At 42.3% G+C, this 20,858-nt stretch overlaps 1 protein-coding gene across 2 annotated transcripts in view; it reads left to right on the top strand.

Annotated features, from left to right (window-relative positions):
• The first annotated feature begins 2,128 nt into the window (after positions 1-2,128).
• The window catches only part of LOC148502848 (cytochrome P450 2G1-like), a 52,134-nt gene continuing 33,404 nt past the window's right edge, over positions 2,129-20,858 (top strand). The window contains exons 1-5 of one of the 2 annotated variants that reach the window (XM_088449316.1): positions 2,129-2,144; positions 5,911-6,077; positions 16,973-17,135; positions 19,144-19,293; positions 19,807-19,967. In XM_088449316.1, the coding sequence (XP_088305442.1) occupies positions 2,129-2,144; positions 5,911-6,077; positions 16,973-17,135; positions 19,144-19,293; positions 19,807-19,967 (657 nt within the window). Of the gene's footprint in view, positions 2,145-5,894; positions 6,078-16,972; positions 17,136-19,143; positions 19,294-19,806; positions 19,968-20,858 lie in introns of those variants that run through there. The other variant, XM_088449315.1, reaches the window with a different exon arrangement.

Here is a 20,858-nt window from a genome sequence, read left to right as displayed (position 1 = left end):
AAGTTTATTTATCTGCTTTAATACTCTAGCTCTATTTACCTGTGCTGGCCTCGAGCCTTTGTTCTAGTTCTTGATTAATGAGAACATTCTATAGTTGAACTAGATTTACAGTAGGCCCTTAATGCCCCACGTGCTGGTACTTGTGGTTTTCCAAGAAACAGCATGCGTGAGAGGCTTGCTGGGGCATCTAGTTCTCCAGTAAGACATTATTTATTAATTCTATTTTTTACACAATCAACCCAGCACCAACTGCCCAGGGATGCCAGGAATAGCCCCAGGCTATCAGCCCAAGCCTGGGTTGACCTAGAGAGAAGGAACCGCTTTATTGGAGGGTCCCCACCTTCCCAGAGATCCTTTGCCTTGGCTGACTAGCAATCAGGTGTGAATGCACTGGTGGGGGACCCGGTGAAAAGATCACCTGGCTGTGGTATTACACCCCCCTCTAGAAATAGTCCAGTAGTTATGGAAAATACAGGGAAACCCTACTCATTTTGTCCCCTGTATTTCCATAACCAGGACTGGCTCACTCAGCAAAGTGTTGGTTGATGAAAATACAGGGGAACCCTTTGTTTTTTCCCAGTATTTTCACAAGCAGGACAGGCTCAAGAGAGCCTGGTGCTGGTTCTTAAAATACAGGGGAACCATACATATTTTCCCCTATGTTTTAAGAGCCAGGACAGGCTCAACAGTGCCCAGGACTGATTATGCTTTTAGGGGTAGACACCACGTCAATTGTTTTTAGGATTTTTCCAATTTTTTTTAAATTCTGAAGCCTTCACGGATCTTACTGATCTGTGAAGGCATCTGTATAACTCGGACCTTGTAATGAAAGTCGCATTACAAGGTCCGAGGTTTCATAGGAGAAAACTCATGCAGACTTGCAGTGTAATAGCCTCAAACTCACAAGTATGCAGGCTTTAAAATTGGCCAAATTGTGGGACAAACTTGGACCTTCCAAATATGCGGTAATGTCCAAGTTTGAACTCGTAAAAAAACTCTGACCCTATTAATTCCGCCCTAAATGTTGTAAAGCTGTACATAAAGTCTCTTAGGCAATATTACGGCAGCTGCAAAACTATACACAGCATTTTTTTTTTCTTTTCTATTGGGAATTTTAAAAGTTTGTTTCGGAAACAGATACAGTATATCCAGAGTCGGGAAAACTCTTAAACTATGGGGTGAATTTAGAATCGTGTATGGTCAGAGTTGAAACAATCACAGCATCATTGAAACATGGGAGACTTTTGACAGCTGAATCATCCAAATTTATCAAGAATCACATTTTGCTGAACCATATTTTTTGATGGTGTATGTGTGCATGCTTTTCCCCGAGCTTCCTGTGTCTGACCGCAGCAAAACACACCCAAACATGTAGCCTGCACATATCAGTGAGGTACAGTATGTGCAGGCTGCATGTGTATTTTGTGTTAAAACAAAATAAAATAAAAAAAGAAAATGATGTGGTGTTCCCCCCCCCCCAAAAAAAAAAAAAAAAGCAAAAACAGCCCCGGACACTGTGAACCAGTCTTGGTTCTGAAAACATGGGGGAAATAATGTGTAGGGACCCCAGTATTGTGTAAACCAGCACTGGGCTCTGAGCCAGTCCTGGTTTTAAAAATATAAAGAAAAAAAATGTGGATTCCTTGCATATTGAGCACCCCAAGCTTGGGGGTGAAGCCCAGGGCTCTTCCCTGCACACCTGGCCAGTGGGTGTAGGGGTATTAGTGATAATCATAAATGTATACTATTGTTTTTTACAGTGGGACTACAGATGAGAGCATGCCTGCCCTCTGGCACTTGTAGAAATACAAGTGCCAGCAGGCGACTGGTACCGGTACTCCTACTGTTAAAAAATTGTAAAAACAAACCACAGTACACACACCGTAGAAAGTAAGTTTATTACACACACACACTACACTCAACTTGTCTCCAGTGTTCGTTCTCCTTGTCCAATAGAAAATGTAAGATTATCCCTAAAATAAATAATAAATACTCACCAACCTTCTGGCGCAAGTTGGTCCTCTTCTCCAGAGTCCCGGCCATAAAAAAATGAGTCACCCGGGCCAATTCTGACAATGAAGAGATGTATTTGTTTGTGTTTCCAAATACATCTCTTCCCCGGTAAGTGATGGAGACCTCGTGGGGTCTGTCACTTGCCAGGCCACCAGCCTACTCTAGAGTAAGCAGCTGCTGATTGGCTATGAGCGGCATAGCTGTTAATTGACAATAAAATCCCCCTTCCAGTCTGCTCAAACCCCACCCGTAGCCATTCAGAAACACACTCCTTACTAAGTATAGCGTATTGTGACAGCCCCTCCAAATTGAGATGGTTGGGAGGTACAGTATGTACAGTACAAGTTTCTATTTGTAATGTATTATGTAATACTGTCACTTTCTATACTGTACATATCACAAGTATTAAGAAATTATAGAATGGATTATTTTGCATTGATCACAGGAAAAGATCCATGCAAACTTAAATAAAAAATTAATATTACAGCTTTTAAAACATGGGATGGGGAAAATAAATAAATAAAAAATAAGGGCTTTACATATTTCAGTGTATGGGATAGGCAGATTTAATAAGATCAGGATTGTGGTTTTAAAATAAATGTTTGATATTTTATATAAGGGGTAAATTTACTAAGCTCAAATGACATCGAATGTGGCAAAATTGGCCATGAAATGCATATTCGGAATTTACTAAAGGCTAAGGCCCTGATTCAGAACTGGACGCTCTGACAGAGCGCTTGCTCTGAATCAGGGCCGGGCTTTTTCTTTTTCAGAACGGCCTCCTGGCCGCTCGTATACCTGTGGGTGCCCACCCACAGCTATAGCGAGCAGCCAGGAAGATGGTCACGATGGTCAAGACCATCGTGACCGTCAGGCTTGTGACGAGACCCTTGTGGTAGGGTATCGTTGCCGCAAGCCCCAGAGTGCTTTCGGCTCTAACAGAGCCGAAAGCACTCCCACTGACTTCACTTGTGATGTCAGTGGGGCCGGCCCCAGACGGTAGGCGTTCCCATGGGAACACCTCTGTCTGGGCAGCCACGCCCCTAGCCCGCCCACCAAAGGGGGCGTGCTGTCACTCAACATCAACAGCACGCCCCCTTTGGTACGAGACCTGGATCGACGGATTGCCCGTCGCATTCCGGGTCTCGCGCATGCGCACGATGGAGCCTGCTCTGTCGTGCGCATGCACACTGGGCCACCATCGACCTGCTTGTGAGCACATAATGCTCACGAGCGGGTCTGAATCAGGCCCTAAATTCTGCCAACTTTGCTCAATTCAAAGTGGATAAATCGGTCAAGAAAACTTGAACGTAACATGTTTTCCGACACGTAAACCAATCGATTCAGCCTTTTGCAATAGACATCAATAGGCTGGAAATTCACTTACAATTTGTATTTGTTATAATGGCCAAAATGGGATGCAAAAGACGCCAAAACTAACCCAAATAGAAATCTCAAATAGAACCTTTTTCCATTCGAGTTTCACATTTCAACTGACACAGATGCATACACGAATCAGGGACATCTGTGATGCATGCATCTGTGTTAAAAAATAAACACAGATACACAGATGCATCAGGGAGAATCGTCTGTGCTTCTGTGTTTAAAAAAGAAAAAAAAAATGAAAATCAGTGTAAAAAAAAAAAAACGGTAAAGCCTCCTCACCAAAAGAACAACCAACACTGGGCTGTGGAGACCCAGTACTGATTGTGCTAAATACAGGGGACAAATGACATAGGGGTCCACTGTATTAAGCACAACCAGCACCTGAAATTTGGAACCAGCCTTAGTTGGCAAAATAGAGGGGACAAACAATGTAGGGATCCCCTGTATTTAGCGCAAAAGGCACTGGGCTAGGGCCCTGGTTCTGGAAAAAAGAGTAGGGGTCCCCTGTAATTTCCATAACCAGCACCAAACTTTTCTAATGAGGGGGTAATGCCACAGCAAGGGTAACCCTTTCACCGGGTCCCCTGGCCAAAGCATTAACCCTGGCCACTAGTCAGTCCAGACCAGTGATCCCTAGGGAGCCCCCCAATAAAGATTTCTTCCTCTCCTGGGCACCCCAGGCCTAGGCTGATAGCACGGTGTAGTGTGGTGCGATTGAGAGGGTTAAATATATTATCTTTTGCAGTGGAACTACTGGTCCAAGCAAGCCTCCCCTGCATTCTGGTACTTGGAGAACCACAAGTATCAGCATGAGGGGCATTACGGGCCCACCTGTAGTTCCACAGCAAAAAAATATTTAAAAAAACAGTATTTTTCAGTGTGTTTTGCCAAGCCCTATATATGCCTACTTTGGAACGAAGAGGACGTGATCCATGCATAAGAAAAAGTGAGTATATAATTATTTTTTTTTTACATCCACCTATGGAATCCTACTGGAGAATAGGATGCGAAATGGCTTCAGGGATACATAGGTGAGAATGTGAGAGTCAGTGTGTGTGTGCCACATTCGGGTAGTACTGTCCTTAGAGGATGGTACTAATGTCCGCTGGTCTGTGATTTTTGTTTCTTTTGTCTTGCCAAGTCCAAAAAATGCCTACTTTGGCAAGAAGAGGACAGGATCCACATATAGGGAGAGGTGAGTATGGTATTATTTTTCAGCGACCCTATGGATTATCTACTTGAACAAGTGGACGTGATGGGCTTCAGGGATACATAGGTGAGTATGTGAGATAGTGAGTGTGATTGTGCATGTGTGTATTAATAAACTATGATGGTGTGTGTGTGTTCTGTGTTTTTTTTTTTTAAAGTTTTTTTTTATATTTCTTTTGCTGTGGAATTACAGGTACCAGTGGACCCGTAATGCCCCACATGCTGGTACCTGTGGTTCTCAAAGTACAAACACGTGGGGGAGGCTTGCTGGGACCTGTATTTCCACAGCAAAAGACAATATTTTTAACTATTTTAATTGCACCACACTTTACATAATCAACCTGGGACCCACTGTTCCAGGGGATATCTCCGAGCTTTTAGCCTAGGCCTGGGGTACCCTGGAGAGAGGGACCCCTTTATCAGGGGGTCCCCAGCTCCCCAGGGATCCCTGGTCAGGGCTGACTAGTGGTCAGGGGTAATGCTTTGGCTGGGGGACCTGATAAAAGGGTTCACCTGGCTGTGGCATTACCCCCTGTTAGAAAAAGCTTGGTGTTGGCTATCGAAATTACAGGGGACCCATATAATTTTTGTCCCCTGTATTTCCAGAACCAGCTTAGAGCCCAGTGCTGGTTGTGTTAAATACAGGGGTCCCCTACATTGATTGTCCCCTGTATTTAGCACAACCAGTACTGGATCTCGAAATCTCTGTGTGGGTTGTTCTTTTGGGAGGGGGGAACGCTGTTTTTCTTAAAATTTTACACAGGTTTTCATTTTTTTAAACACAGAAGCACAGACAGATCTCACTGATCCATCCATGCATCTGTGTTTATTTTACACAAAGAAGCATGCACACGGATTTCCCTGAACCGTCCATGCATCTGTTCAATCAAGTTAGCCAAAATCTAATGCTACTGTAAAATTTAAATACAAAAGTAAAATATGAGTTATTACGAATGATTACACTATCGAACAACACAAATAACAGCAACTCGACAGCTTAGTAAATTCAGTAAACTGCTCGCAAAAACAAACACAAGAATACAGACGATGTCATCTGATTGATCTCGGATGACATCGAATAGAACTCGCCATCTTAGTAAATTTACCCCGAAGTGCCATGTTGAATTGTTTTATTTTAGTAACAATAACAATACTACAGGTAAAATATACAACAAATAAAAAAATTATCTAATGGAATTTAAACTATTGTGAATACCATTGACAAGCATCAGAAGTTCTCTTTCTATATTATAGATACATCTCAAGCTATCTGGCTGATCTATAACATGGAGGAGCTGACAGGACTGGGGACACTTCTGCTGGCTCTGGCAATTTCTTGTCTTTTCATCTATGAAACATGGGACAAATTATACAGGAAACAAAATCTGCCCCCGGGACCAACCCCGCTCCCTGTGATTGGAAACTTGCTCCAAGTGAAGAGGGGGGGAATGGTGAAATCACTTACTAAGGTCAGGTTTATTTTTAATATCTGTATCTTCAGAACCTAACAATGTAAACAATGTAGATTGATGGTAATTATATTGTTAATGCACCCTGTAAATGTTACTGTGAATTATATCAACGTTGGAAGTCACTAAGGAGTTCTGTAATTATATAGCAGCATAAGGCTTTAGGTTATTTTTATACAAGTCACAGGAATTTAAGGTGGTGTCTAATATCTGTATTGATTTAAAGTAGGGAAAGACTTATTCATTATAATACAGAAGTTTAATGAATTCTAAAGTGATATAATAACTCACTGATTATTCAAATGTTATTACCATGATTTTACAAATATAGTAGCTTCTCTTATCTATTATAGATACTACAGATGCAGGGCCTTATTCACACTTGTGCACTATTCCGATATTCACACAGTTGAGTGATTATCGACGGCCAGCGGATACGTCCCAGCCGTAATAAGTGCACGCGGTAATTGATTTGCGATTACAGGTGCAGTGAGGATTCAATCACAAGTGATTGACAGGAAGCAAATGTTTTGTAGGAGGTAAAAGGGGAGTGATGGCTAAAATGCTTGCATGTTCCCTACGTTTTTAGGACGTGTTTCCACAAGTGTCTGAAATCATGTATGCAGAAAACATGGCTCAAGAGGCTGAGGTATGGCAGCAATGCTGCATGACCATAGATTTACTGAAGGAGTCGATGTTTGCCTGATCTGCATCCGATGCTGCCTATGTGTACACAGTTACGGACAGCTATGAAGGCTCCATTGGGCGTCTCAATACAAGTTTCTGTGGCATTTGCATATTTCGCAACTGTGGCACAATTATTGTATTGTACAACTCTGAATCAGATCCACAGTGTGCTAGAGATCAAGTTGTGTGTGACCCTTAAAGTTAAAATATATATTGTACAGTATAAATCAAGTATAAACATGAAGATACATAAATGTAATAACATGGTAACACTATAATTATGCAACAAAGACAACAAAACATTTGGAACCTTGGATAAAGTTACTTTTAAGGAATAGTTTATATAGGAATAACTTAAAATTAAATGTATTACTTACTGTAATATTAATACGTTTTTGAGAGAGGTGATGTCCGTAGAAGTGACAGAATTAAAACGTCTATGGGATTACAATGTTATGGAATTTCTAGCAGCTGTGCCCCAAAGCATATTGGACCTCATTCAGAGTCAGTCGAAGCGGTCGTACGGGAAAAGGGTCCGGATATGCAAATGATTCCCTCGCAAGTTGCGTCCCTAAGTTCGGATCGGCTGCTGGCCGACCAGGGGGAGGAAGCGGCCGGAAGACAAAAAAATACGCCCCTTCTCGTACGCATTACATGTCATCTCCGACATATAAGGATTAATCGAGACCATCGCGAACCATCGGATCTGGTCGTATAGAGCTTAAGGTTTACCATACCCTCTCTTAAGCTCTACGATCATGTCAGTGTAAAAACCTCCCATGTCACATGTGCCATGACACTACTTTGTTAATTATGCACTCCCATAAACTGTATGCACTCCCATAAAATGCCGTTTGCATAATTAGGCACGCCTGCGTTCGGATCTCCACTCCCCCGTTGTCAAGCACCTTCCCCTGTTACCACCCACAAACGCCTCAATCTGTCACTCAAACTACCGACCTGGCTGTGTTCAAGGAGAGAGAAATTTCAGATCGTAGCGGCTACTTTGCGCACGCGCATTGCAAACTTTACGCATGCGCAGTATAGCGAACATCGGTAGCGTATGACCGTGCGGCCGCTTCGACCGACTCTGAATGAGGTCTAATATATCAGTAGACAGTGTCAGGATGTAAAACCCAATACCTTTGTTCTTGTTTATGCCCGATATTTAAAAGGGCAGTGCTTTTACTAGCAAGACACGGCTAGTAAATGCATTTGCCCTTTTAAATATCGGGCATAAACAAGAACAGAAGTGTTAGGTCCCCTAGCATTGATGCAGAGGTTAATAATGAAGTATGTACTGTCTGTCAGGCTTGGATCTGTTGGTGGATTTGGACTTGAGGTTGCTACAGGAGTAGGATGTGAAAGGCTGGGCTGGAAGTTGGATGGCTTGATATATGTAGCTTTTCTTCATACAGTATAGAGCTGCAAGAGAATGGCAAAACTTTTTTTTCTGTCAGATATCTGTCATATCTGGCTGGTTGGAATGAAAACCTGGTAATGTATGGGAGCAAATGACAGTCGATCATATGGTTTTAAACACTGAAAAAAGGACAAAAAAATTGTTGGTTACATTTGTGTGTTTTAACCAATTTGTCTGAACGACCATTTTTGGCTATTTTCCAGTGTTTGTGAGCAAATGGATGATTGTCATTTCATCCCATACATTATCAGGTTTTCATTCCAACCAGCCAGATTGGACAGATATCTGACAGAAAATTGTATAGTGGATGCCCAGCTATATGGTGCATACACACGGTCAGATGTGTCAGATGAACGATTTTACCAAAGATTTGAACGATTTCTGACTGCATTAAAATGAATGCAATCATCCAAGTCTGACTGCAAACACATCACATGTCAGATATCGTTATCTGACCATTGGGAACGTGCATCGTTCATCGTTCAAACATGTCAGATTTTCCTTCAGATATGAACTTCTGAATGATTTTTAAAATCGTTTTCGTTCAGATCTTAAGAAAAATCTAACCGTGTGTATGTACCATAAGACTGCTGGACTGCCAAGCAGTACAGCTATTGTGGGATTGCTGGGAAGCAGAGCAGTACCAGCTATTCAGTAACAGTGGGATTTGTAGTACCAGTTGTACAGGTTTGCTGGGTTGTGAAGCAGTACCAGCTACTCAGGAACACTGGGATTTACAGTACCAGTTATGCAGGGTTGCTAGGTTTGTGGAGCAGTACCAGATATTCAGGAACACTGGCATTTGCAGAGTTGCTGGGTTGCGGAGTACTACCAGCTATTCAGGAATACAGGGACTTCAGTACCAGTTATGCAGCATTGCTGGGATGCGGAGCAGTACCAGCTATTCAGGAGCACTGGGATTTGCAGTACCAGTTACGCAGGAACACTGGTATTTGCATTACCTGTTATGCAGATTGCTGGTTTGAGCCAGGAAGTGCTGGAGGTAACAATAGTCTATAGGCTGAGGGATTCCTAGAGCAGGATACAGCAGGTCTGAAGACAACATAGCACTGGCAATCAGGAAGTACAGTTGGGCTTCCTTTATACCCCTGGGTCTCCGGTGATTGGTCATTCCCTTTCCTCCAGCCTCCTTTCTCTCACCAGTGGAGTACTGTGATCATGTGAGTCAGAACTAAGATGGTGGCACGCAGGTCTGGCTCCACGTGGGACGCCGATCACTGTAGCCCCTGAGAAATGAGAGGGCCCACAGACAGTGGGAACTAGTTGAGATATTCTGGGGCACACTCACAGGATGAGAGAGGTGAGTGAGCATCTTGCATGGCAGTGCAGCACGCACCAGTTTTGTGACAGTATACCCTCACTTAGGAGTGCTGAATACTCTTCAAGAGATTTGGTATGGAACTTTTTGACAAGGAGTGGAGCGTACACATCTTCAGAGAAGGCCCAAGATCTCTATTCAGGACCAAGGACCTCATTCAGAGGTGCTCGCAAAATGCAAACGGTCGCTCTGAATGAGGGAGGCCACTTGTATTTTGAAATGCGGCCTCCTGGTCGCTAGCTAAGCAGTGGGTTACCACCCACAGCTTTAGCGAGCGGCCAGGTTGATGGTCGAGACCATCAGGGCTTGCAATGAGACCCTTGAGGTAGGGTCTCAGCAACCGCAAGCCCCAGGGAGCTTCCTGCTCTGATCGAGCAGTAAGCTCCCTACTGACATCACTGCTGATGTCAGTGGGGCCGCCCACAAACTGTAAGGCATTCCTTAAGGAATGCCTCCGTTTGTCCAGCCACCCCAACATCCTGCCTACCAAACTGGATAAGCTGTCAATCACCATCGACAGCCGCCCCGTTTGTTGCGAGCCCCGGAGTAAGAGAATTTTTCTCTTGCTCCGGGGCTTGTGCACTGACAGTGCGGCCGATGCGCATGCGCAGGGCCTCACCATCAACCCGCTTGCAAGCGCTCAGCACTTGTGAGTGGGTCTGAATGATGCCCCATATCCCTTTGAATCGATTAAATATTGTAATCATCCATAATGACTCCTAGAATCCAATATTTCTTCAGCTTCAAACTCTGTGCCTCTTAATAAGGAGACATGACACATATTAGATCTGTGTAGGTAATATGGCAAGGACAGTTGATATGCTACCGGATTAATGACTTTTGAGAAGGCAAATGGACCAATGTATTTGGGTGCAAACTTCATGGAAGGAACACAAAGATGAAGCTTTTTGGTGGAAAGCCACACTTTATGACCAACCTGTAACAATGGAACAGCGGTACATTTGCGATCATCAAACACTTTGTACCACTGAGAAGACTTTGTTAAGGTTTGACAAACCTTCTTCCAAATCTTGATGAAGTTTTGGGTGTTGCTGACACATTCACAGCTGGCAGGGATGAGAACTCTGGTGTTCTAGGAGGATGAGCCTACACTGTGAGGAATGGAGTTGTTTGAGTTGAGGAATGATATGAGTTATTTTGTGCAAACTGTGCCCATGGAAGTAAGTCTGCCCACTCTTCCTGAGAGGAAGCAGTATAGAGCAATAGGAAAGTCTCAAAATCTTGGTTGACTTGTTCAGTTTGACTGTTGGTCTGTGGATGATAAGCGGACAAATACTTGACTTGAGATGAAGAACAAAGTGCCTTCCAAACCAAGCTATGAATTGGACTCCTCTATCAAAAACAATTTCAGTGGGTAATCCATGTAACCGGAAGATCTCAGAAATAAATAACTGTGCCAACTAAGGAGCAGAGGGAAGGTCTTTTAGTGGTATAAAGTGAGACATTTTGGAAAATCTATCCACAATGAACCAAATAGCAGTAAATCCTTTTGATGTGGGTAAATCCATTATAAAATCCATGGATATGTGAGTTCAAGAAAGAAGCGGTATGTATGGTGGATAGAGAGGTCCCATGGGAGCCTTATGAGGCATCTTATGTTGTGCTCATTTGATACAGGAAGCTACAAATGCATAAGTGTTGGTCCTTATCAGTAAGTTGGCCATCAGTAAGTTCTCTGCATGAACTTAACATTTTTTTTGGTACCCCCATGACCAGAAAAACGGGAAGCATGGGTCCACTCTAATAATTTTTTTCAAAGTTGTGAAGCTACAAAGATCTTCCCTGGAGGAGGGGTAGGTGAGGTGTTAGTAACTGCAAACACAACAGAATTGAGGATAGGATATATTTAGTTGGATTTTTCCTCATTTTGTGTGAGAGATTGATTGAGATAAAGCATCCGCATTCTTATTCTAATGCCCAGGACAATAAGTGAGTTTGAAATCAAACTGTGAGAAGAATTGAGACCAATGAGCCTGTCTGGGAAATTGGCACTGGATGGATTTCAGAAACAACAAATTTGTGTGATCAGCATAAACTGTAATAGGGAACTGTCGTCCTTTCAATAAATAGTGCCACTCTTTGAAGGCTAACTTAGAAACATAGAATTTGATGGCAGATAAGAACCACTTGACCCATCTAGTCTGCCCCTTTTCATGTATCCTTTAGGCAACTTCAACCCTATTTACTCTTTACATCTCTCAAGGACATTCTTATGCCTATCCCAAGCGTGTTTAAATTGTTCCACTGTTTTGGCTCCAACCACCTTTGATGGGAGGCTATTCCACTTATCCACTACCCTTTCTGTGAAGTAATTTTTTCTCAAATTTCCTCTGAGCCTACCTCCCTCCAGTCTCAGTGGATGTCCTCTTGTTCTTGTACATCTCTTCCTTTGAAGAATGTTAAAACCCTTCATGTATTTGAAAGTTTCTATCATGTCCCCCTTTCCCTTCTCTGTTCCAAACTATACATATTAAGATCTTTTAGTCTTTTCTAGGTAAGTTCTGTGCTATAGGCCATGCACCATTTTAGTTGCCCTTCTTTGTACCGTCTCTAATATGTTTATATCCTTCTGGAGATATGGCCTCCAGAACTGAACACCATATTCTTGATTGCCAATAGTTCTTTCTCGCCGATGGGGTAATCCTTTTCTGCAAGAGAAAACTTTTTGGAGAAGAATCAACATGGATGAATTTTATTGTCAGTTGCTCTTTGAAAAAGAACAGCTCCCACACCTTCAGATGAAGCATTTACTTCTACAATGAAAGGTTGGCAGGTACCAGGCTGTTGTAGAACTGGAGCTGAAGTGAATGCTTATTTGAGACTGTGAAATGTAGCTTTTGTGTCAGGAGGCCAATGAGCTGGATCCACTCCCTTCAGGGTAAGGGCTGTTATCTGAGCCACTAAGGTTGAGAACCCCCCAAATAAATGTCCAATAATAGTTTGCAAAACCTAAGAAATGCAGAATTGCCTTTAACGATGTGAATTCGGTCCAAGAAGTGATGGCTTTAACTTAATCAGGATCCATCTGCAAACTTATACCAGATATTATGTACCCCAGGAAGATGATGGAAGAGACTTCAAAGATACATTTTTTTTTTCAATTTTACTGAAAAGATGGTTGGATCTCAGTTGATGGAGGACCTCACACACATGTTGGTGATGGAGCTGGATGTTAGGAGAAAAGATAAGAATGTAATCCTGATACATGATGACTGATTGATACAGAAGAACTTGAAAAATCTTGTTTACAAAATGTTGGAAGATGGCAGGTGCATTGCTAAGGATGAACGGCATGACCAGGTATTCATAATTGCTGTCCCTTGTATTGAACGCAGTCTTCCATTCGTCTCCAGTGCGGATGAGGTTGTAGGCTCCTCTAAGGTCCAGTTTGGTGAACACTTTAGCTCCTTTTACACTGTCAAATAATTATGTGATCAGAGGTATTGGATAACGGTTCTTTACCGTGATATTATTAAGTCCACTGTAGTATATATACCTCAGTCCCCGTCTTTCTTTTTTACAAAAAAGAGACCTGCACCTTAAGGGAAGAAGATGGGTGAATAAACCACTTGGACAGATTCTCCTTGATGTACTCAGACATGGCAGTGGTCTCAGGAAGAGATAATCAGTAAGTATGACCTCTGGGTGGAGTCGTCTTAGGGATCAAGTCTATAGGAAAGTCCCATTCACGGTGTGGAGGTAATTTGTCTGCACCTCCTTTACTGAATACATGAAACTGATGATACTGTGGAGGCAGTTTCTGGAGTGTCATAGAGCCAGAAGAATGGAGGGGTACCACCTTCTGAAGACACAAGGAAGGACAGTCTTTGCCCCAAGCTAGGATACACATTGAGGACCAATCCAGGTTAGGGTAATGATGCTGTCACCACCAAGACCAAGAAGACCAAGAACAATAGTATGAGACCTCTTGGGAATGATAAGAAAAGAGAGATGCTTGGACTGTAGAGCACCAATGTGAAGCCTTAACAGCTTGGTCTTAGCTTTGATTGTTCCATTGGGAATGAGACTACCATCCACCGCTGATAAGGAGATGGCTTAAGGCAATTTCTCAGTGGGGATTCGATTATTCCTTACAAATCAGGCTGAAATTAAACTATCTGCGGTTCCGGAATCCAGAAGAGCCAAAACTGAGAACTGACCAGAGTCAGGTTTGAGATTAACTGGGATAACTGGATTTGTCTTACTTGGAGAGGTAACTAATACTCCTAACCTCTTCTCTTCCCCCCTGAATCTAGGAGATTCCACTTCCTGGACATTTGGGACACAATTCCACTAAATGAGTAGAGTCCTTATTATACATACAAAGGTTAAACTGTCGACTGCTGTCACTCATCAGAAGAGATTATAAAATGATTGACCTGCAGGGACTTCGAGGGATACAAGTTAATCTTTCATCCTTTCAGAAAGGCCATGACAGAATGCAGCGAACAAAGCCTCCTTGTTCCATTTAAGCTCTGAAGCTAATGTCTGGAATTGGACAATGTATTGTCCTATAGTTCTTTTATCCTGATGGATGCCTATGACTTCCATGGAAACTGATGAGGATCGACCAGGTTCATCAAAAATCTTCCTGAACATTTCAATGAATTTAATGTAATCCTCCAGTAAAGGATAAGCCCTTTCCCAGAGCGAGGAAATCCAGACCAAAGCAGGTCCAGTAAGAAGTGACACACTGTAAGCCATCTTGATCTTGGCTGTAGGAAAGCTGGAGGCTTTGAGAGTAAAATTTAAATCACATTGAGGAAACCCTGGCACAATTTAGGCATTCCATCAAAATTACTAGGAGTGGGTAACCTGACCGAGGATGAAGATGTAATAGAACCACTGCAGAGTTGGCCAATTGAACATTTAGTAGTGTGAGTGCATGAATGAGAAGATGCCACAGTCGATTGCAGACTATCATGATTTGCAGCTAGATCTGTCAAGCATTGTACAAGTTGCCACTGTGATGCCTCTAATCCATTTAACTGAGCAGCAATTTTTATTTATTTATTTTATTTATTAACAGTTTCTTATATAGCGCAGCATATTCCGTTGCGCTTTACAATTGGAAACATTTATAGAACAAAACAGGGTAATAACAGACAGACATAGAGGTAAGAGGGCCCTGTTTGCAAGCTTACAATCTATAGGGAAATAGGCATTGATACACAAGGATAGGTGCTATACATTGGAATTTGGTCCGACCAGAATGCAGAGTTTCTTGGTGGGCTGCATGATCCAGTCACACAGGAATGTCGGCCAAATGTCAGGAGTATGTGAAAGAAAGACAATATGTGAGGTTATGTGTGGACTGTGAGAGAGGATGTAATAAGACATGGAAACTATGAAGGTTATGTGGTCAGTTCTGGAATCTGAGAAGCTTGTCTGAAGAGGTGAGTTTTCAGGGAAAGCTTGAAGGATTGAAGACTAGAGGTAAGTCTTATTGTGCATGGTAAGGCATTCCATAGAGTGGGTGCAGCCCGAAGAAAGTCCTGTAATGGCGATAGCCTGTTTTTGGGAAGACCAGTAAGGAGACTATTGCAAAAGTCAATGCGGGAAATAAAGAGTTTTTGCAGTGTCTTGTGTGAGATATGGTTGAATTTTGTATATGTTCTTTAGATGTATGTAACATGATTTTGAGACAGATTCAATGTGGGGAATAAAGGACAGTTCAGAATCAAGGATGACACCAAGGCAGCGAGCTTGTGGGGTGGGGTGGATTGTTGAGTTATCAACAGTGATAAAGAGATCAGATTGGTAACTGTTATTGGCCGGTGGAAATATAATTAATTCTGTTTTAGAAATATTAAGTTTCAGGTGGCGAGATGACATCCAAGATGAAATGGCAGAAAGACATTCAGTGACATGGACCAATACAGATGGTGATAAATCTGGAGAGGATAGGTAGATTTGAGTATCATCCGCATACAGATGGTACTGAAATCCAAAAGAGTGGATTAGTTTGCCAAGAGAGGTGGTATAGATTGAGAATAGCAAAGGACCTAAGACAGAGCCTTGCGGTACTCCAACTGATATAGGTAGCGAAGAGGAGGCAGAATCAGAAAAATGAACAGAAAAAGAGCGATCAGATAGGTAGGAAGAGAACCAAGAAAGAGCTGTGTCCTTAAGACCTAGGGATTGTAATGTTTGTACGAGAAGAGAGTGGTCAACAGTGTCTAAAGCAGCAGAGAGAGCTACAAGAATTAGGAGTGAGTAATGGCCTTTAGCCTTGGCAGTGACCAAATCATTTACTACCTTAGTCAGTGCTGTCTCTGTGGAGTCCTGGGAACGAAAGCCAGACTGAAGTGAGTCCAATAAGTTGTGGGTGTTAAGAAAGTGTGTGAGGCGGGTATAGACAAGTCTCTCCAGTAGCTTGGAGGGGCATGGGAGCTGGGAGATAGGACGGTAATTTGAGAAAGTGTTAGGGTCAGAATTTTGTTTTTTCAGAATGGGAGTAATCACTGCATGCTTGAACAGTGATGGAAAGATGCCAGTAGAAGGAGAGAGATTACAGATTTTAGTTAGGGTTGGGATGAGCACAGGAGACAGAGCTTTACTGATTTGTGAAGGTATAGGATCTAGAGGAGAGGTAATAGAGTAGGAGGATGAGAAAAGTGTAGATACTTCATCTTCATTTGTGGGGTCAAATGAAGAGAATGTGCCAGAGGGTTCAGGTAGGGAATTGAGTAGGTCACTAGCTGAGGAAGAGAATAACATTTTCATTTAGGATATCAATTTTATCCTTGAAATAGGAAGCAAGATCTTGTGCACAGATAATAGCAGGTGGCTTGGGTGAGGGAGCAATGAGTTGCATTAGATTAGATTTCATTCTCGGGTTACCTGCCAGATCCATTGGCCAGTGCTTACTGTCAGGCCTGGATCTGTTGCTGGATTCCGGCTTGAGGTTGCCATGGGAGTGGGACGTGAAAGGCTGGGCTGAAAGTTAGGTGGCTTGATATAGCTTTTCTTCATACAGTAGAGAGCTGCAGGAGAATGACAAAACTATGTATAGTACTAGGATTGCTGGACTGCTGAGCAGTACAGCTATTGCGGGATTGCTGGGATGTGGAGCAGTACCAACTATTCAGGAACACTGGGATTTGCAGTACCAGTTATACAGGGTTGCTGGGTTGCGGAGCAATACCAGCTATTCAGGAATACTGGGACATGCAGTATCAGTTATGCAGGGTTGCTGGGATGCGGAGCAGTATCAACTATTCGGGAACACTGAGATTTGCAGTACCAGTTATGCAGGAACACTGGGAGTTGCAATTCCATTGTGTAGCACATCTTCAGTATGCACAATACACTGGATGGGTATTTAATTCATTGAAAATTAAATTAGATATTCTGAAAAGCACAATGTTCACTGCTATCCTACAGGCTCCATCTCTTTAGCTCCCTAATCTTTTCTTTACGTAGATGGGGGCTCAGTATGGTCCCGTGTACACAGTCTACTTTGGACAACGTCCAGTGATTGTCCTTAATGGCTACATGGCAGTGAAAGAGGCCCTCATTGACCAAGGGAAGGATTTCAGTGGCAGAGGGAGAATGCCTTCGATGGACAGTATCGCTGATGGATTTGGTGGGAAATTTGTCTAGCTTATTGCAGTATGATGGCATTTTAAGAGTTAGATTTGTGATGTTATTTGTATATTGTGAGTGTAATCAAAATCAGGGGAGGCTAAAATGGAGGGGAAGTTCACCTTGGATTGTTCTTATTTTAAGTGACTGGGGTTAGTAATGAGTGTAGTGTGGTTCTCCTTCAATTGTAATTACAGCAGTAAATGTTACTAGCCAACTCATCTGATTACTTTGCTGGTGCACCAGGTCCCAAGTGACTCGGCTTGTGCTGTGCGTCTTTTTCTCTTGAATGTTCGTCTTAGTCACACAACTTAAACAATCAGATGTGACAAAACTACTTAACAAGACTGTACTGATTATCTAATATGCAACACTTATACATCTGTGTGCAAATAGGTCTGAATCTGCAGACAAAGTTTTACAATGTAGCTGTAGAAGCTTTTTTTAAGCCAAGTTCTGTTTCTATTGTTCTTCATCTGTGACTTTGTACATACTGTACTTAAAACTAATTCCTGTCCAATTGAACTTGTGGCCCAGAGTCACTGGTACAGATTGAGTGGTGTTTCATTGCATCTGCAGTGCAAAAAGTATGCACATTTAAATAAAAATAGCTAAGCTACAGTACACTGCTTGGTGCGGCTCAATCGCACTGGGCATCTCATGATGCATGGAGTATTGAGGTTTGGTGTATGAGGACATATCTGTTCAAGCTTATTTGTCAATGCTCGTCTACTTGTCCACTTCACCATTCTTTAAAATTCTTGTCCCTGGATGCCAAAAAAATGAATCAAAAGCACAACTGATATAACACCATCCACTCAAAATATTCTACTCCATTGGCATTATTTGCCATATGAACTCATAATGTCATGTCGTACATGTAGGGGCGTAAGTTCATGCCAGGTGCCAGGAAGCAAAATGGATGGTGATGCCAACCCCCCAGCAGATTCTGGCCCCCAGTGACCCTCTAGCTCCAGTCAGCCACCATATCTATCCAACCAGCCCCCAGAGTCTCTCCAGCCAGCACTGATGGGGGTAAATTTACTAAAATGACAGTTTTTAGAAGTGAGTTTTAGAAGAGATGTTTTCCATAGCAACCAATCAGATTCTACTTAACTGTTTAACTAGCACCTTCTAGAAGATAATAGCTAGAATCTGATTGATTGCTATGGGCAACATCTCTTCTAAAATTCACTTCTAAAACTCTCACTTTAGTAAGTTTACCCCTAGTGTCTCTCCAGCCATCCCCTCTCTGTTTCTCTATTTATTCCCCTCTGTCTTTCCTGCCAGCCCCCTCTGTCTTTCCTGCCAGCCCCCTCTGTCTCTCCTGCCAGCCCCCTCTGTCTCTCCTGCCAGCCCCCTCTGTCTTTCTAGTCAGCCACCACTGTCTTTCCAGCCAGCCTTGCAGTATATCTCCAGCTCCTGTCCCCACATTCTTCCAGCTCCACTTACCTTCTCCTGGGTCTTCTGGCTGCCCCTGCCTGCTCCTCTACATGTTGTGGTCCTCCGACTGCTGCATTGTATATCTCTTCAGGCACCACCAGCAGTTGGTACAATACAAATTTTTTTGTTTATTGTGACTTACAATAAACAAAAAAAACATTTTTGCACCAGCTAACACTGGTGGTGCCTGAAGACAAAACAGCAGCTCCCTGGACCACACAAACAGATCCATCTATAACCACCGCTGGCAGCAGTTATAGACTAAATTATCGGTGCCCCCCTGATAGCAGGCACCTGGAGGCCAGTGACTCCATTGCTTCTGGAAGTTCTGTCTCTATGTACATGACAGAAAGCAATATTGTGACTTTTAGCACTCTAATAAAATGCTCACATTGCAGCCTGTACAGAACTATATTCTGTGTGTAGCCTTTAAAAGAGGTTAAATTGTACAATTTCCAATTTGTCAATGCAATAAAATTAGAATAAAAAATAATTGCAATTAATATTGTACAAGATTTACAGTATTTCATGCATTGTAATAATTTGTCACATGCTTGACTTTATAGGAGTTGTGTTTAGCAATGGAGATCGTTGGAAGCAACTTCGTCGCTTCTCACTTAGCACGTTGAGGGATTTCGGCATGGGGAAGAGAAGCATTGAGGAAAGGATCAAGGAAGAAGCACAGTTCTTAGTGGAGGAGCTCAGAAGCTACAAACGTAGGTGTTACTATTTAGTAACATAAAAATATATAAAAATAAACAGTTACATAAGAGCCCAATATAGACCCTAGTGCAGTGGTTCTCAAACGGTCCTCAGGACCCCACACAGTTCACATTTTGCAGGTCACCTAGCAAGTGCGCAAGTGTATTCATTGATCACTGAAATATTTTAAAAGATCCACAGGTGGAGCTAATTATTTCACATGTGATCTGTAAGGAGACCTGGAAAACATGCACTGTTTGGGGTCCTGAGGATCGAGATTGAGACCTGTGCCTTAGTGCATAATATTGTTGGAAGGTGCCATGTGATTGGGTGATTGTGGCAGGAGGGCCCCAGTGGTAAAAGGTAAAAGTTCAGATTGCAATTCAAGTTTAACAGAGAGTTACCCAGTAAGACTTATACATATATATACTGTGTGTGTATAATATATATATATATATATATATATATATGTACTTAGCTATATGTGTGAAATCATTTAAATCACTTACCAAAGATTTCACTAACAGAAAAGTCTACAGACCCCAGGAATATTCTAGTTCAAGCCGTCTCCAATGTTATATGTTCCATTGTCTTTGGGAGCCGCTTTGAATATGAAGACATGAAGTTTCTGAAGTTGCTTAACTTGTCTAATGAGACTTTCCGACTGATGAGCTCCACCTGCGGGCAGGTAATAATAATAATAATAACAATAATAATAATATAGCATTTTTCTCCTAATAGGTCTCAAAGTGCTTTACATTTGCAATTAAAATACAATATACAAAATAAGCTTAACCCTGCTGTTCTGTTCTGGTCTATTTGACCCAAAACTAAATTTGTTTTGGTGTCAGTTCATTATTTATGTAATTATGATTTCCATATTTTATTACTTATTTTTTTGGCAAATAGTTGTTATGATGAAAAAAATACATAAAATGTTTTTTTTTATTTCAAGTTATGAGTAGTTTGTACTAATGTACTGTTCAGGTTAAAATTATACTAGTGAGTGAGTGTTTAACCCATCCTCCAGGCCGCTCACAGCTTTAGCGGGCGGCCAGGCGATGGTGACGATTATCGCGACTATCGGGCTTTCGAGGAGACCCTAGTGGTTGGGTCTCAGGTCTCGCAAGCCCAAGTGGACTTCCTGCTCTTATAGAGCAGGAAGTCCACTACTAACATCACAAGTGATATCAGTATGGCCGCCCACAAATGGCAGGCGTTCCTTCGGGAATGCTCCCGTTTGTCCAGCCACCCCCCCTACCCGCCTACAAAATGGGGCGATCTGTCGATCAACATCGACAGCCGCCCCACCTTGTAGCGAGTTACCATCGACCCGTTTGCGAGTTTGTTCATAATTTTTGTTTGTATTTGGTTTGTTCATCTGAATGTTTCTTTACTCTAATAAAAGTTTGGAGAATATCCCTTGTTTGAATATTAATGAAAAGTGTATTTTATGATACGTGTCATATTGACCCGAAGAGTACATGAGTATAGTAGACCCAAACAGAACAGCAGGGTTAGCAGAAAAGAGAAACATTAGTAAAAAGTCAATAGTGAAATGCGTGGGTTTTGTGAGCCT

This window comes from Taudactylus pleione, unplaced genomic scaffold (assembly GCF_031769625.1).
Source record: "Taudactylus pleione unplaced genomic scaffold, aTauple2 ptg000481l, whole genome shotgun sequence".
In the NCBI taxonomy this organism is placed as follows: domain Eukaryota; kingdom Metazoa; phylum Chordata; class Amphibia; order Anura; family Myobatrachidae; genus Taudactylus; species Taudactylus pleione.
This window is presented reverse-complemented; position numbering and strand designations above follow the sequence as displayed.